Genomic DNA, 15,422 nt, shown 5'->3' on the forward strand with positions numbered 1-15,422 from the left:
TGTCTCCTGCCTGCCCTGTGCCCCGGGAGCTGTGCCAGCACCTCCTGGCTCTCCTCGGTGCCTGCCTTTGCTCCGGGAGCTTGTGTCAGCCCAGGACTGCTCTCTGCCTGCTCTTTTGCCCCATGTCTGGCTGGTGGCTGGGGACGTGCATACCTGATACCACACTCTGTCCCTGCCTGAGGACCCCCCTTTACCTGCTCCCCAGATGTGCCCCATCTAACAGCAGCTCCCCAAGAGCCCCAGCAGCCCCTGGGAACAGGGGGCTTTTCTGGCAGCTCCAAGGGGTTCCTCAGCCTGGCATGAGCCCGGTGGGGCAGAGCAGGCTGCAGCAGCTCCCAGTGCCTGGGCCCATTTCCCTGGGCCCACATGCTGCAGGTGCTGCAGTGCTGGGCCCGGTGCTGGTCAGCCCAGGGGCTCCGGGCAGCAGCAGTTTCCCTGAGTGATGCCTGCGGCTGGGGGCTTGGGAGAGAGGGCAGCCCATGGGTGCTGGGCTGGTTTCTGAGGAGCAGCAGGGGGGGCCTGACATGTTTGTGCCATCGGCACCCCCTCAGAGCTGCTGGGCTGGCCGTGGGGCTCTGCATGTGGCTGCCTTAGGGATGAGGTGGGAGGTGGGCACGGAAGTGCCAGAGGGCTCTGGGACCTCACAGGTCTCCTTGGTTGCTCCAGGATTTGTCCGGCTGGTCGGAGGGGACAGCCCCTGCTCAGGAACTGTGGAGGTCTACGACAGGGACCAGTGGAAAGCTGTCTGTGACTCCTACTTTGGTGCCAAAGCTGCCGAGGTCATCTGCAGGGAGCTGCAGTGTGGCACAGCCCTGTCCGTGCATGGGGCAGCTCACCTGGGAGAAGGGGCTGGTCCTGTCTGGGACAGAGAGCTGCAGTGTGTGGGGAATGAATCCACCATCCTCTTCTGCCCCTGGGGGGCCCCCAGGGACCAGCCCTGCACCCACGGCAACAGCACTCATGTCACCTGCACACGTAAGGACTGGGGTGCGATGGTACAGATGGGGTCTGTGGTGGGGGCAGGAGAGCAGGGTGGGCACTGGGCTGTGCTGGGTGGGGGGCAGGTGGGGTGAGGTGGTGGTCTGCAGCCCTGAAAGAGTGCTGCAGGAGGAGAAAGGCACGTTGTCCCTTTGGCCTCTCCTGCAGCTCCTGAGGGAGCAAAAGCACAAATGTGGCCTCTCTCACCCTCCTTTGTCCCCAGAGTACACAGGGTTCAGGCTGGTGAATGGCAGCACGGCGTGTGCGGGCAGGGTGGAGGTCGAGGTGCTGGGGACGTGGGGGACCCTCTGTGCATCCCGCTGGGACCTCTCGGACGCCCACGTTCTCTGTCGGCACCTCGGCTGTGGCTTTGCTGAGTCCATTCCTGGAGGAGGGCATTTTGGGAGAGGAAGCGGCCCCGTCTGGAGAGACTCGTTCCACTGTGACGGGACTGAAGCCCACCTGGGGCAGTGCCCGGTGACTGCCCTGGGGGCCTCGCCGTGCTCCCACGAGAACGCTGCTGCTGTCATTTGCTCAGGTGAGTGCTGGGCAGTGCTGCAAAGCCCATTTGCCCCTGGTGTGTGACACGGCCACCCAGAGCTGGGGACCCCATGGCAGCGCCTGGCTGAATTTCTCCTCTCACCAGGCGCGGCTCGCCCCATGTCCCTGCGGCTGGTGGGCGGAGGGAGCCGGTGCGACGGGCGCGTGGAGGTCTTCCAGCACGGGACGTGGGGCAGAGTCCTGGATGAGCAGTGGGACATGCAGGAGGCCAGCGTGGTGTGCCGGCAGCTGCAGTGCGGAGAGGCAGAGGCAGCCTACACCCCCGCGAGAGCCGAGCGAGGGCTGGGCCCCGTGGGGCTGCACGGGGTGCAGTGCACAGGGCATGAGAATAACCTGAGCCTCTGCAACACCTCCCTGCCTGAGAGCCCACCCTCAGCAGGAATCATGGAGGACGTGGGGGCCGTGTGCCGGGGTGAGTGGTGGTTCATGTCCTCCAGGTGTGGGCTTAGCAGGCAGCCAGCCCCTGATCGCTGGGGCTTCTCTCCGCTGCAGGGAGCCGGCGGGTCCGGCTGGCAGACGGGTCTGGGCGCTGTGCCGGGAGAGTGGAGATCTACTACCAGGGGCGCTGGGGCACCGTCTGCGACGGCGCCTGGGACCTGGCCGATGCCAGCGTCGTTTGCCGCCAGCTGGGCTGTGGAGGGGCCCTGGAGGCAGCCAGCTCTGCTCGGTTCGGGGAGGGCTCCGGGCAGATCTGGCTGGATGGCGTCAACTGCTCCGGGGCCGAAGCTGCTCTCTGGGACTGCCCTGCTGAGGCCTGGGGGCAGCACGACTGTGGGCACAAGGAGGACGTGGGAGTTGTCTGCTCAGGTCTGTGCTGGGAGTGGAGCTGGGAGCAGGGCCGGTGAGGCTGTGGTGAGGGCAGAGCCAGTTAGGGCCAAGGCCATCAGTGGCTGACATCCAAGGACATTGCTGGGGCCTTTCCTCCTTCCAGAGTTCATGGCCCTGAGGCTGGAGAACAGCGACGGCTGCTCCGGGCGCCTGCAGGTTTTCTACAACGGGACGTGGGGCAGCGTTTGCTCCAACTCGATGACTACCGAGACGGTGTCGCTGGTGTGCAAGGAGCTGGGCTGTGGGAATGAACGGTACCAGGAAATCACCTCAAACTATGCCAAGCAGTCTGGCACCGTGTGGCTGGATCATGTGGAGTGTGGGAAGAGCAACAGCTCCTTCTGGCAGTGTCCCTCTGCTCCCTGGCATCCGCAGTCGTGTTATGACCTCCGAGAAGAGACCCACATCACCTGCAATGGTAAATCTGAGCCATCAGGGCACCAAGTCCTGCTCCCCACTGGATGTGGCCAAATGCAGAGAAGGAACCCAGAGGGGCTTTGTCTTCCTGCATTAGATGCTGTTGCTGCTGGTGGCACAAAGGTGACTTCAGCTCTCAGAGCCACCCATGTCCACCAGCAGCAGTCAACAGGTGGGCTGCCAGTAACCTCTGGGGTTTTGGTGCATTTGAGAGGTGCCTGGGGCAGGTGATGGACAGGAGGAAGTAGGGGCCTAGCTTCATAGGGCTTTTCAGGGGGTGCTGGTCAGGGGAGGAGTGGGAGCCCTGTGCAGGGCTGGGGGTGGTGTGTGGATGGGCATGGGCAGGGGCAAGGGGCCACTGGGAGGGAAAGAGAGGGTTATGAGGGCTGTGGGCAGCAAATGGCCCAGGAGGGATAGAGCTGGGCACTCCCAGACCAGTGCAGCCCATGGGCAGAGGAAGGACCCCCCCAACACCCCAGTGACAGTCCGTGGGGACAGGGCTCCCACCCTAGGAACTGTGAGTCTGCCTGGGCAAGGGGGCACTCACAGACCCGCAGTGTGGGGCTCGAAGCTCTCCTGACCCTTCCTGTGTTGGTGTTTGAAGGGTCTGTGGAGGTGAGGCTGGCAGATGGCGGCAGGCGCTGTGCTGGGAGAGTGGAGGTGAAACACCAGGGCCAGTGGGGGACCGTGTGCGATGACCACTGGGACATGTCCGATGCTGCAGTGGTTTGTAGGCAGCTGGACTGTGGGGTTGCTCTTGAAGCTCTTCAGAAAGCACACTTTGGGCCAGGATCTGGTTCCATTTGGATGGATGATGTTCACTGTAATGGCACTGAGTCTGCCCTGTCTGACTGCACACAATGGATGGGGTCAAACAGACTGCGATCACGGGGAGGACGCTGGAGTGACATGTTCAGGTAAGGACTGAACTTGTTCCCTACCTCTGGGACGAGGACACTTCTAAGGGACCTGGCTGTGACCTCAGGAAGCAACAAGTGGACACCAGAACATGGCTCTGGGTGTCAAGTTGCACTCTGAGCTGGGTCTGTCACTGCTGGTGTCCCTTATCCCTGGGGAAAGCCCAGTGGGAGCGCACCCAGCCTGGCCCTGAAGCTGGAGCAGCCAACCCTGGGGAGGTGCCCAGGGCTGGGAGAGGAAAGCCCCCACCCTTCCCCATTGTGCTGGCTGGTTCCCATCTTTCTCCTCCCATTCACCCAGGCCCTGTCTGGCAGGCTGGTCCCTATGCCAGGGGAATCTAGAGCAACTCCCCCAGCCACCAGCAGCCTCAGGGAAGGGCGTGCAATGGCCCAGGACCTTTGGGTTGTACCCCCGTCAGACAAGAGAACCTCGGCCAAAGCAGGGGGGCTGCTCAGAGGGCAGGAGCACTGGGCTTGAGCAGAGGAGCAAGGTGGCAAGCGGCACCTAGTTCGTGTCCCAGGGTCACACCATGAGAGCCAGCTCCAAGGGACACAGCCCCTCCAGGCCGTGCTGACCTACTGCCCAGCGTCTCCTGCCTGCCCTGTGCCCCAGGGGCTGTGCCAGCACCTCCTGGCTCTCCTCGGTGCCTGCCTTTGCACCGGGAGCTCGTGTCAGCCCAGGACTGCTCTCTGCCTGCTCTCCTGCCCTCTGCCCAGCTGGTGGCTGGGGACGTGCATACCTGGCACCACACTCCATCCCTGCCTGAGGACCCCCCCTTTAATTGCTCCCCAGATGTGCCCCATCTAACAGCAGCTCCCCAAGAGCCCCAGCAGCCCCTGGGAACAGGGGGCTTTTCTGGCAGCTCCAAGGGGTTCCTCAGCCTGGCATGAGCCCGGTGGGGCAGAGCAGGCTGCAGCAGCCCCCAGTGCCTGGGCCCATTTCCCTGGGCCCACATGCTGCGGGTGCTGCTGTGCTGGGCCCGGTGCTGGTCAGCCCAGGGGCTCCGGGCAGCAGCAGTTTCCCTGAGTGATGCCTGCGGCTGGGGGCTTGGGAGAGAGGGCAGCCCATGGGTGCTGGGCTGGTTTCTGAGGAGCAGCAGGGCTGCCTAAGCTGTTTGTGCCATTGGCACCCACTGAGAGCTGCTGGGCTGGCCGTGGGGCTCTGCATGTGGCCACCTTAGGGATGAGGTGGGAGGTGGGCACGGAAGTGCCAGAGGGCTCTGGGAACTCACAGGTCTCCTTGGTTGCTCCAGGATTTGTCCGGCTGGTCGGAGGGGACAGCCCCTGCTCAGGAAGTGTGGAGGTCTACGACAGGGACCAGTGGAAAGATGTCTGTGACTCCCACTTTGGTGCCAAAGCTGCTGAGGTGGTCTGCAGGGAGCTGCAGTGTGGCACAGCCCTGTCCGTGCATGGGGCAGCTCACCTGGGAGAAGGGGCTGGTCCTGTCTGGGACAGAGAGCTGCAGTGTGTGGGGAATGAATCCACCATCCTCTTCTGCCCCTGGGGGGCCCCCAGGGACCAGCCCTGCACCCACGGCAACAGCACTCATGTCACCTGCACACGTAAGGACTCGGTGTGGGATGGTGCCCACGGGGTCTGTGGTGGGGGCAGGAGAGCAGGGTGGGCACTGGGCTGTGCTGGGTGGGGGACAGTTGGGGGGAGGTGGTGGTCTGCAGCCCTGAAAGAGTGCTGCAGGAGGAGAAAGGCACGTTGTCCCTTTGGCCTCTCCTGCAGCTCCTGTGGGATTAGGAGCACAAATGCAACCTCCCTCACCCTCCTTTGTCCTTGAGTACACAGGGTTCAGGCTGGTGAACGGCAGCACAGCGTGTGCGGGCAGGGTGGAGGTCAAGGTGCTGGGGACGTGGGGGACCCTCTGTGCCTCCCGCTGGGACCTCTCGGATGCCCATGTTCTCTGTCGGCACCTCGGCTGTGGCTTTGCTGAGTCCATTCCTAGAGGAGGGCATTTTGGGAGAGGAACCGGCCCCGTCTGGAGAGACTCGTTCCACTGTGACGGGACTGAAGCCCACCTGGGGCAGTGCCCGGTGACTGCCCTGGGGGCCTCGCAGTGCTCCCACGAGAACGCTGCTGCTGTCATTTGCTCAGGTGAGTGCTGGGCAGTGCTGCAAAGCCCATTTGCCCCTGGTGTGTGACACGGCCACTCAGAGCTGTGGACCCCATGGCAGCGCCTGGCTGAATTTCTGCTCTCACCAGGCCCGGCTCGCCCCATGTCCCTGCGGCTGGTGGGCGGAGGGAGCCGGTGCGACGGGCGCGTGGAGGTCTTCCAGCACGGGACGTGGGGCAGAGTCCTGGATGAGCAGTGGGACATGCAGGAGGCCAGCGTGGTGTGCCGGCAGCTGCAGTGCGGAGAGGCAGAGGCAGCCTACACCCCTGTGAGGGCCGAGCGAGGGCTGGGCCCCGTGGGGCTGCACGGGGTGCGGTGCACAGGGCATGAGGCTGACCTGAGCCTCTGCAACACCTCCCTGCCCGAGAGCCCACCCTCAGCAGGAATCATGGAGGACGTGGGGGCCGTGTGCCGGGGTGAGTGGTGGTTCATGTCCCCCAGGTGTGGGGCTGGGCAGGCAGCCAGCCCCTGACGGCCGGGGCTTCTCCCCGCTGCAGGGAGCCGGCGGGTCCGGCTGGCAGACGGGTCTGGGCGCTGTGCCGGGAGAGTGGAGATCTACTACCAGGGGCGCTGGGGCACCGTCTGCGACGACGCCTGGGACCTGGCCGATGCCAGCGTCGTTTGCCGCCAGCTGGGCTGTGGAGGGGCCGTGGAGGCAGCCAGCTCTGCTCGGTTCGGGGAGGGCTCCGGGCAGATCTGGCTGGATGGCGTCAACTGCTCCGGGGCCGAAGCTGCTCTCTGGGACTGCCCTGCTGAGGCCTGGGGGCAGCACGACTGCGGGCACAAGGAGGACGTGGGAGTCATCTGCTCAGGTCTGTGCTGGGAGTGGGGCTGGGAGCTGGGGACAATGAGACTGGAGTAAGGGTAGAGCCAGTTAGAGCCAAGGATGTCAGTGGCTGATGTCCAAGACCATCCTTGCGACCTTTCCTCCTTCCAGAGTTCATGGCCCTGAGGCTGGGGAACAGCGACGGCTGCTCCGGGCGCCTGCAGGTTTTCTACAACGGGACGTGGGGCAGCGTTTGCTCCAACTCGATGACTACCGAGACAGTGTCGCTGGTGTGCAAGGAGCTGGGCTGTGGGGGCAGAGGGCAGCTGGAAACAACCTCAATCTATGCCAAGCTTTCTGGCACCACGTGGCTGGATCATGTGGAGTGTGGGAAGAGCAACAGCTCCTTCTGGCAGTGTCCCTCTGCTCCCTGGCATCCGCAGTCGTGTTATGACCTCCGAGAAGAGGCCCACATCACCTGCAATGGTAAATCTGAGCCATCAGGGCACCAGGTCCTGCTCCCCACTGGGTATGGTCAAATGCAGAGAAGGAACCCAGAGGGGCTTTGACTTCCTGCATTAGATGCTGTTGCTGCTGGTGGCACAAAGGTGACTTCAGGTCTCAGAGCCACCCGCGTGCACCAGCAGCAGTTAACAGCCGGGTTGCCAGCAGCCCCTGGGGGATACAGAGGCATCTCCAGGCAAGGTCTCAGAGGAGACCATGCAGGGCTTGCAGGAGTCCTCCATCCACGGACAGCCTCCTGCTGCTCTGTGAACCAGGGACCCTGTGGGAATGCGCATTCAGGTCCCCCTTCAGTGACGTTTGTGTCCCCTGAATGAACGGGGTTCTGCTGCTGCCCTGACCCAGGCAGCATGGGGACGTGCGAGCAGAGGTCAGCCCTGCTCTCTTCTGCACGACCCCCAAAGCAATCCCTTCAGCCCAACTTCTCTTTCCTTTGGGACATGGACAGACAGGCCACAGGTGGCTGCATGCCCCAACTCCACGACGTGCACAGGTAGGGAGCTGCCCCTGCGTGTCCCCCCCTCACCTGGCAGGGCTGTCCCAGCTGTCCCGGTGCAATGGGAGGTCGCTGCCTCCCCAGACAGGGAGAAGATCCGCACCGTGGGAGGCGAGGACGGCTGCTCGGGCAGAGTGGAGGTCTGGCAGCGCGGCGCCTGGGGGACGCTGTGTGACAATGCCTGGGACATGCGGGATGCCCAGGTGGCATGCAGGCAGCTGGGCTGTGGCCCCGCGGTCTATGCCCTGGGCCAGGCTGCTGCTGGAGAGGGGACGGGCCCCATCTGGCTGATGGAGTGCGGGGGAACGGAGCTGTCTCTGCAGGACTGCTGGGCCCAGCCAGGGGACAGCGGTGCCTGCCAGCATAAGGCAGATGCGGCTGTGCATTGCTCAGGTGAGCAGTGGGGCTGGGAGACATCGCTGGGGGCTTGGCAAAGAGCTGGCTTGGGCGTCTCCAATGCTGGAGCTTCCTCCCCACCAGCTCTGCCCATCCCAGAGGGGACAGCCCCTCTCTGCCTGGCCCTGCACCCTGGGGACATCCGAGTCCCCAGTGCGGGCCCGAGCAAGGGTGTCCCTGCAGAGTGGGAGGCTGGTGGTGGGTGGGGAGCAGCCTCTGTGGGGCTGGATGTCCCCGCACATCCCCTGGGCTGCCTGCACATTCCTGTGAGCAGCCGAGAGCAGTGGTGCTGTGCCCTGTCCCTGCCACCCTGCCCAGCCCCGCAGGAGGGAAAATTCAGGTGGCACATGTTGGGGGCCGTCTGCCAGGGAGGCTGCCTGGTACCGCAGCCCCAGCCTCTCAGCCTGGCTCTCCTTCTGCTCCCCTGCAGCTGCACCCAGGACAGCAACACCCCCCCCACGAGCAGGTAAGTTTTTCTTCCCCTGGGGCTGGGTCTGCCCATGGCCAGGCTGTGACCCACAGCCTGGGGAAGGGGCTCCCTGCTGGGCTCTGAGACTCTCAGGAAATCGAGGGATCTGGGGGAAGTCTGTGATGTACCCAGCAGGGTGGGAGCTGCCCCATCACCCAGCCCTTTCCCCCCAGCACCTGCCACCCCTGCTGCCTTGTGTGGTCAGGAGTGGCATGTCCTGCCCCCAACCTCTCCCTTGCCTGATGGTGCCCCTGCCATGTTCCTGCCCATGCAGTTCCCCCCAGGGGCCGTCTGACCACCACCAGTGAGAGACTCTCGGTGCCTGTCATCATCTGCATCATCCTGGGGGCCCTCCTCTGCCTGCTCCTGGCCCTCCTGGCTGGGCAGGTGCGAAGCGCCAGGGCTCGGCACAGAGGTGGGTCTTTCCCCAGTGGTCCTGGTGGGGAGATGCCTCCTGGAAGGGCTGGGTGTGTTGGGGGTGTTGGTGTCCTGGGGCACAGAAACAGAGCTATGTGCTGCCTCCTGCCCCATGTGCTGCCCCACTGACTGACAGACCATGGGGCACTAGCAGCAAGGGGTGGAGAGAGCCCAGACCCTGGGGCATCAGTCCTGGGGTGAGAAGAGAAATGTGAGAGCTGGGCTGGGGGAGACGGGGAGGATGCACTGCTGGCAGTGCTCTGGGCAGCACTGGCAGGAGGAGCGTGGGGCAGCAGGGTCCATCACTGTGGTTCCAGCCACCCCCCAACAGGGCACGGGCTGTGCTATTGACGCATGGGGCAGAGATGGAGCAGCTCCATGGGGAGGGGAAATGCAGGAGCTGGTGCAGGGTCTGCACTGGGACGTGACCCCGGGAACAAAGCGGCACAAGGGCTGTCTCCAGAAGGATGGTGCGAGGCTGACGCTGCCCCAGACCATCTCCATGGGGATGCTGCCCTCCCTGGGGTTGTGGCTGCAGTGCCAACACAACACAGTGGGGCTGTGCTGTGGGGACAGCCCTGTGCTGGCCCAGGGAATGGGGCTGGGGGAGCCCAGTGGGGTCCTGTCCCTCTCTGCCCATCCCCAGACCAGCCCTGCCTCTGTCCCCAGGCTCTGGGAGAACTGGGGAGCCCTTCCCTGAGGCCGTGTACGAGGAGATCGCTTACAGCCTGACATGGGAGAAGCAGCCAAGGTTCAGTCTCTCAGGTGGGTGCAGGTCCCTGAGGGGGCACATCTGCAGGGCCCTTTCTCCCTGCCCCAGACCAGGGCTGTGCCCTGCAGCTCCTGCCCATGGTCCCTGAAATGCCGGGGCTTTCATTTCTGTGGGAGAGCATCCAGGTGCTGGTCCCCACAGAGGAGCTTCCTCCCCACCAGCTCTGCCCATCCCAGAGGGGACAGCCCTCCTCTGCTTAGCCCTGCACCCAGGGCACAGCCAAGGGCTGAGTGAAGGGGCTGTCTTAGGGCAGGTCTGGGAGCCTCTCTGAAAAATGCCTCATGCCAAGGGAACTGGTCTCCTCCCAACGGTGCCCATCCACAGCAGTGCTGACCACAAGTCAGGGCAGAAGGGCTCATCCCAGAGCACCCAGCTCTCTGCAGGCTCCTCTTCAGAGGCGTCCCTGACCCAGCTGCAGCCCTACCCCAGGCACAGTGAGGAGGAGGATGGTCTGGAGCCACCCCAGGGATCAGAGCTGGGGTGGGGGGAGAAAGAGCTCCATGTCTCCTGCCTGCAGACCGACAGACAGCGGTGCCACTGAGTGCCATCATCAGAGCTGGAAGGACGAGGGCTCTGCTTTGGCCCTGACACCAGCAGCATGTCAGCCCTGTGACCCCGCACACCCTCCCATCCTCTGCTCTGCACGACATCCCTTCTCACTGCCACCACCTACTATCGTTTCAGATGTCCCTGTCCTGCCCGGAGGTGACCCAGCAGATGGCTACGATGATGCTGGGGAGGTGTCTGACCCTGGGGAGGATCCTGTCCCTGGGCAGGGGGACTGGGAAGTGCCCAGGATACCAGAGGAAGGAGATGGGCCCAGGGATGCAGCCACAGGTGAGAGGGCAATGCAGCGCTGCCGCTTCCTAGGTGACAACCCCAGGGCCAGACAGGTCCATGCTGTATCGAGAGCCTGATCACCCGACATGGAGAACCTGCCCTGGGATATTTCCGGGGGCCTGAATGTCTCAGAGCTGGCGAGGAGGAGGAAGGTGATGTACAGCCCCGAGGGGCACCCTACAGACCCAACCACAGCAGCCTGCCTTGATGCTTACAGGGGGAAGCCTGCGCTCCCAGAGAAGTGCTGGGGACCCTGGAGCTGAGGGAGACACCTCGTCCCCTTTTCTGGGACGCATGGGCTATGACGACGCTGAAGAGGTGTCTCTGGCATGTCCCCACGAGGACACCCAGGATGTGACACTGGAGCCCCATGCACAAGGGTCCCAGAGCCCCAGGCCAGCAGAGCCCAGCCCTGCCGAGCAGCTGGGTGCAGCCAGGAGGGAGGAGAGCTCAGTGCCACTGGGAGAGCTGTGAGCCCCAGGGAACGGTCTCCCTTTTCCAGCAGGTAGCAGACACACATGGGTATTTCCCCTCTTGGTATTCCTCTGTTTTTATGCTGTGTGTTGGCAAATGTTAATATTAAAACCCTCTGGGGGCTTTCCCCCACATCCAGTGCTTCCTTGCCCAGGTGTCGGGGTGTCTCTCTGAGGTTAACCAATTGGAGTAGAGCTCAAAGCTGTAATCGTGGGGAACGGGCATGTCTTGGGACCAACGGGATAGGGGTCTGGCTGGGGGGATGCCAGAACCCCCAGTCCCTGGACAATATTCCTGCTGACGGAGACATTTCCATCCCGCCAGCCACAGGCAGTTTCCAGCAAAAGTGGCTCTGTGTGATGCCTCATGATGTACTCGCTGGTAGCACCCATCTTCTACAGCCTTGGGCCCCCAGGGAGCCCAAGGATGCCTGCCCAGCACCCACAGACAGAGTAACCTCTCTTGCAGGATCTAAGTGGAGAGAAGGGTTGGACCCCTGGGCAGGAATTGGCACCCAAACTGCCCTCCCTGATCCTGCTGGTAGGTCCTCCCCAGCTCTTCCCCAGCAGACTCCTCTGCTGCAGGCTGAGAGATGCTTTTGGTAGTGGGGTGGTGGGCTGCAGGGGCTGCTGGATGGTCTGGAACATCTGTTTAATCCCTTTGGGTCAGCTGTCCTGGCTGTGTCAGGGACACCTTCCTCAAAATCAGGTTGCTCAAAGCCCCATCCAGCCTGGCCTTGAAGGCTTCCAGGGATGGGGCACTATCCGACAACCTTTCTGGGCAACCTGCTCCAGTGCCGCACCACCCTCAGAGTAAATGATTTCTTCTGAATATCTAATTTCAATCTACCTTCTTTGAGTTTAAAGCCATTACCCCTTGTCCTATTACTACATCCTCTAATAAATTGCCTCTCCAGCTTTCCTTTAGGCCCCCTGTAGCTACTGGAAGGTTACTCTAAGTTCTTCCCAGGGCCTTCTGTTCTTAATTCCCCACTTCTCCCTCTTCATAGGAGAGATGCTCCAGCCCTCTTACCGTTTTTGTGGCCATCCTCCGGACTTTCTCCAACATGTTCATGTCTTTCTCATGTTGGGGGCCCCAGAGTTGAACACAGTATTTTAAGTGGGGTCTCACAAGTGCAGAAGAGAGCGTGAGAATCACCTCCCCTGACCTGCTGGCTATGCTTATTCTGATGCAGTCCAGGATTTTGCTTTCAGGGCTACAAGTGCATATTGCCTGTTCGTGTTGAGTTTTTCAAGCACCAACACCCCCAGGATCCTCTCCACGAGGCTGCTCTCACTCCCTTCTCCACCCAGCTTGTATTTATGCACAGGACTGCTTCAACCCATGTGTGGGACTTTACACTCAGCCTTGTTGAAGTTCATGGGTTTCACACAGGCCCACCTCTCAAGCCTGTCATGGCCCCTCTAGATGACACCCCTTCCCTCCAGCATGTCAACCTCACCACACTGCTTGCTGTCATCAGCAAATTTGCTGAGGGTGCACTTGATCCCACTGCCCATGTCACCAACAAAGATGTGAAATAGTGCCGGTCCCAGTACCAACCCCTGAAGAACACCTTTTGTAACTGATCTCCATTTGGACATTGGTCTGTTGACCACAACCCTTTGAGTGTGACCATCCAGACAATTCCTTATATCCACTGAGTGGACAACTGTCAGATCCATGTCTCTCCAGTTTAGAGACAGGAATGCCACATAGGATGTGTCAAATACTTTGCACAACTCAGGTAGATGGCGTCAGTTACTCTTCTCTTACCCACAAACAATGTAACCTTATTGCAGTAGGCCAACAGATTTGTCAGGCACGATCTGCCCTTAGTGAAGACATGTTGGCTGTCACCAATCACCTCTTTGTCATGTGCCTTAGCAGAGTTTCCAGAGGGATCTGTTCCATGATCTTGATGGGCTCAGAGGTGGGTCTGACTGGGCTAGAGTTCCCTGGGCCTACTTTTATTTCCTTTTAAAAAGTGGGGGTTATGTTCTCTGTTTTACAGTCAGTAGGAACTTCACCAGACAGCCACCACTTTTCAAATATTATGAGTAGTGTCTTTGCAACTTCATCTGCCAGTTCCCTCAAGACTCTGGGATTCATCTCACCTGGTCCCATGGACTTGTGCACCTTCAGATTCCTTAGATACTCCCGAACCTGATCTTCTGCAATAAGTGGTTCTTCTCTCTCCCAGTCCCTGCCTTTGCTTTCTGGGATTTGGATGGTGTGGCTAGAGCTCTTCCAGTGAAGACCGAGGCAAAGAAGTCATTGCGTACCTCAGCCTTCTCCATACCCTGGGTAACCAGGTCTCCTGTTTCCTTCTGGAGAGGGTCCATGTTTTCCCTAGTCTTCCTTTCATTACTGACATACTTATAGAAACCCTTCTTGTTGCCCTTGAACTTCCTGTCTAGATTCAATTCTACCAGGGCCTTAGCTTTCCTGATTTGATCCCTGGCAGCTCAGGCAATGTCCCTGTATTCCTCTCAGTTTACCTGTCCTTGCTTCCACTTTCTGCAGCCTTCTGTGGTGGTTTTACTCAGGTGGGCATCTGAGCTCCAGCACAGCTGCTCTATCACTCCCCCTCCTCAAAGGCAAAGGGGGAGAAAATATGATGAAACCGGCTCAAAGTTTGTGATAAGGACAGGGAGATCGCTCAGTAATTATCATCATGGGCAAAACAGACTCAGAGTAGGAAGATATTAAAATTTACTGTCTATTACTAACAAGCTAGAAAAATGAGAAACAAAGGAAAGAAACACAAAACATCTTCCCCCCATCCACCCTCTTTTATCTCCTCTGCTTAAGCGGCGCAGAGGAATGGGGGAATGGGGCCTATGGTCAGTCTATAGCACTTCGTCTCCACCGCTCCTTCTCAGTCACTCTCTTCCCGTGCTCTAAAGTTGGGTTCCTCCCATGGGATGCTGTCCTTGTTGAACTGATCCTGAGTGGGCTTCCCACAGGAAGCAGCTCTTCAAGAACTGCTCCAGATATGGGTCCGTACCACAGGGTCCAGTCATCAGGAGCAAATTGCCCCAACCTGGGTCCCCCGTGGGCAGCAGCTCCTGCCAGGTCACCTGCTCCTGCATGGGCTCCTCTCCACAGGCTACAGCTCCGGCCTGGAATCTGCTCCAGTGGAAGTCTTCCACAGGCCGCAGCCTCCTTCAGTGCAGGTCCATCTGCTCGACCGTGGTCTCCTCCATAGGCTGCAGCATGGAGATCTGCTCCATCATGGTACATATGGAGCCCCAGGGGGACAACCTGCTCCACCACGGTCCTCGAGACAGGCTGCAAGAGAACTTCTGCAGAAGGGGGAGAACATCCTCCCCCTCCTTCTTTGCTGACCTTGGCCTCTGCAAGGCTGTTTCTCACTCCTCTCTCTCCCAGCTGCTGTTGAGCAGCAGGTTTTTTGTTTGTTTGTTTGTTTTGTTTTTGTTTGTTTGTTTGTTTGTTTTTCCCTTTCTTAAGTATGACCTCAGAAAGGAGCAAACAACATCACTTATTGTCTTGGCTCTGGACAGTGGCAAGCCCCTTATCTAACGTGGGACAGCTTCTGGCTTCTCCTCACAGAAGCCCCTCCTGAAGCCCCCCACTAAAAAAAAACCAACCTTGCCATGTAAACCCACTACACCTTCTTTTTTGTGTTTGAGTTTGGCCAGCTTCTCCTTGATCATCCATGCAGATCACCTGTCATTTTTGCCTGACTTCCTTTTTCCTGGGATGCATCACTCCTGAGCTTGGAGGAGGTGATCCTTGAAGAATAGCCAGCATTCCCAGACCCCTTTTCTCTCCAGGGCTTTGTCCCATGATACTCCACAAAACAGATCAATGAAGAGGCCATAATCTGTCCAGGGTTGGGAGCTTATTCTGTGCCCTCTGACCTGCCTGAGAGATGCTGGACTCCACCAGTTCATGGTCACTGCAGCCAAGGCTGCCCTTCAGCTTCACATTCCCCACCAGCTTCTCATTGCTGCTGAGAATGAGGTCCAGCATAGCACTGGGTACTTCAGAGTAAATGAAATCTATCCAAATGAACTCCAAATGAGCCGGGTCCAGCCAGACCAAGTATACTGGGTAAAATCTTGAGATGCAGCCAGAGGAGCACAGCTGGAGCTGGGACGTAGAAAGCTTCAGCTCATTTGAGACAGTGGGGCCTGTCTTGTTGGAGGCTGAGGGGAGCAGAGAAATCCGCATGTCCTTCCAGACACGATTCCTCTTTCCAGCATGGGAGGTGCACAGGGGCCTCTTCTGGTAGCCAAGGGCAGCAAGTGTCCATGACTCCTCCCGCATGTTGGACTTCCACTGCAGGAGAAGCATTTCTTCTGCCTCTGCCCTAGCTGGAAATGCAGAAGAGGGCAACCCAGTGGACACAGCTGTTTGTGCTTGTGCTGCTGAGGACAAGAGATATGCATCCCGGTCTACCTTAGGAGCCTCACACTGA

The 15,422-nt window shown here is 60.3% G+C and overlaps 2 protein-coding genes across 2 annotated transcripts; both read left to right on the forward strand.

Moving 5' to 3' along the window:
- The first annotated feature begins 596 nt into the window (after nt 1–596).
- On the forward strand, nt 597–3,015 carry LOC136788499 (scavenger receptor cysteine-rich domain-containing protein SCART1-like). The gene is given in 5 exon segments (XM_066987053.1): nt 597–975; nt 1,202–1,516; nt 1,625–2,038; nt 2,041–2,346; nt 2,471–3,015. Coding segments are annotated over 5 exon segments (1,959 nt in total).
- Nucleotides 3,016–4,754: 1,739 nt separating this feature from the next.
- On the forward strand, nt 4,755–11,902 carry LOC136788493 (antigen WC1.1-like). Its single transcript, XM_066987047.1, has 13 exons — nt 4,755–5,274; nt 5,492–5,804; nt 5,913–6,239; nt 6,321–6,635; nt 6,761–7,101; nt 7,571–7,604; nt 7,692–8,000; nt 8,434–8,469; nt 8,747–8,887; nt 9,559–9,654; nt 10,045–10,125; nt 10,343–10,498; nt 10,719–11,902. Exons 1-13 carry the CDS (start codon nt 4,885–4,887, stop codon nt 10,973–10,975), a joined length of 2,796 nt encoding a protein of 931 aa, XP_066843148.1. The 5' UTR covers nt 4,755–4,884; the 3' UTR covers nt 10,976–11,902.
- The last annotated feature ends 3,520 nt before the right edge of the window (nt 11,903–15,422 follow it).

Source organism: Anser cygnoides, chromosome 38 (assembly GCF_040182565.1).
Source record: "Anser cygnoides isolate HZ-2024a breed goose chromosome 38, Taihu_goose_T2T_genome, whole genome shotgun sequence".
In the NCBI taxonomy this organism is placed as follows: Eukaryota; Metazoa; Chordata; class Aves; order Anseriformes; family Anatidae; genus Anser; species Anser cygnoides.

What these genes read in the sequence shown, in the direction of transcription:
- LOC136788493 (XM_066987047.1), top strand. Translation starts at nt 4,885, where the DNA reads ATGAGGTGGGAGGTGGGCACGGAAGTGCCAGAGGGCTCTGGGAACTCA. An exon ending in CAACTCCACGACGTGCACAG is followed by an intron (nt 7,605 to 7,691) that starts GTAGGGAGCTGC and finishes CTGCCTCCCCAG; the next exon opens with ACAGGGAGAAGATCCGCACC. An exon ending in GCCCAGGGATGCAGCCACAG is followed by an intron (nt 10,499 to 10,718) that starts GTGAGAGGGCAA and finishes TGATGCTTACAG; the next exon opens with GGGGAAGCCTGCGCTCCCAG.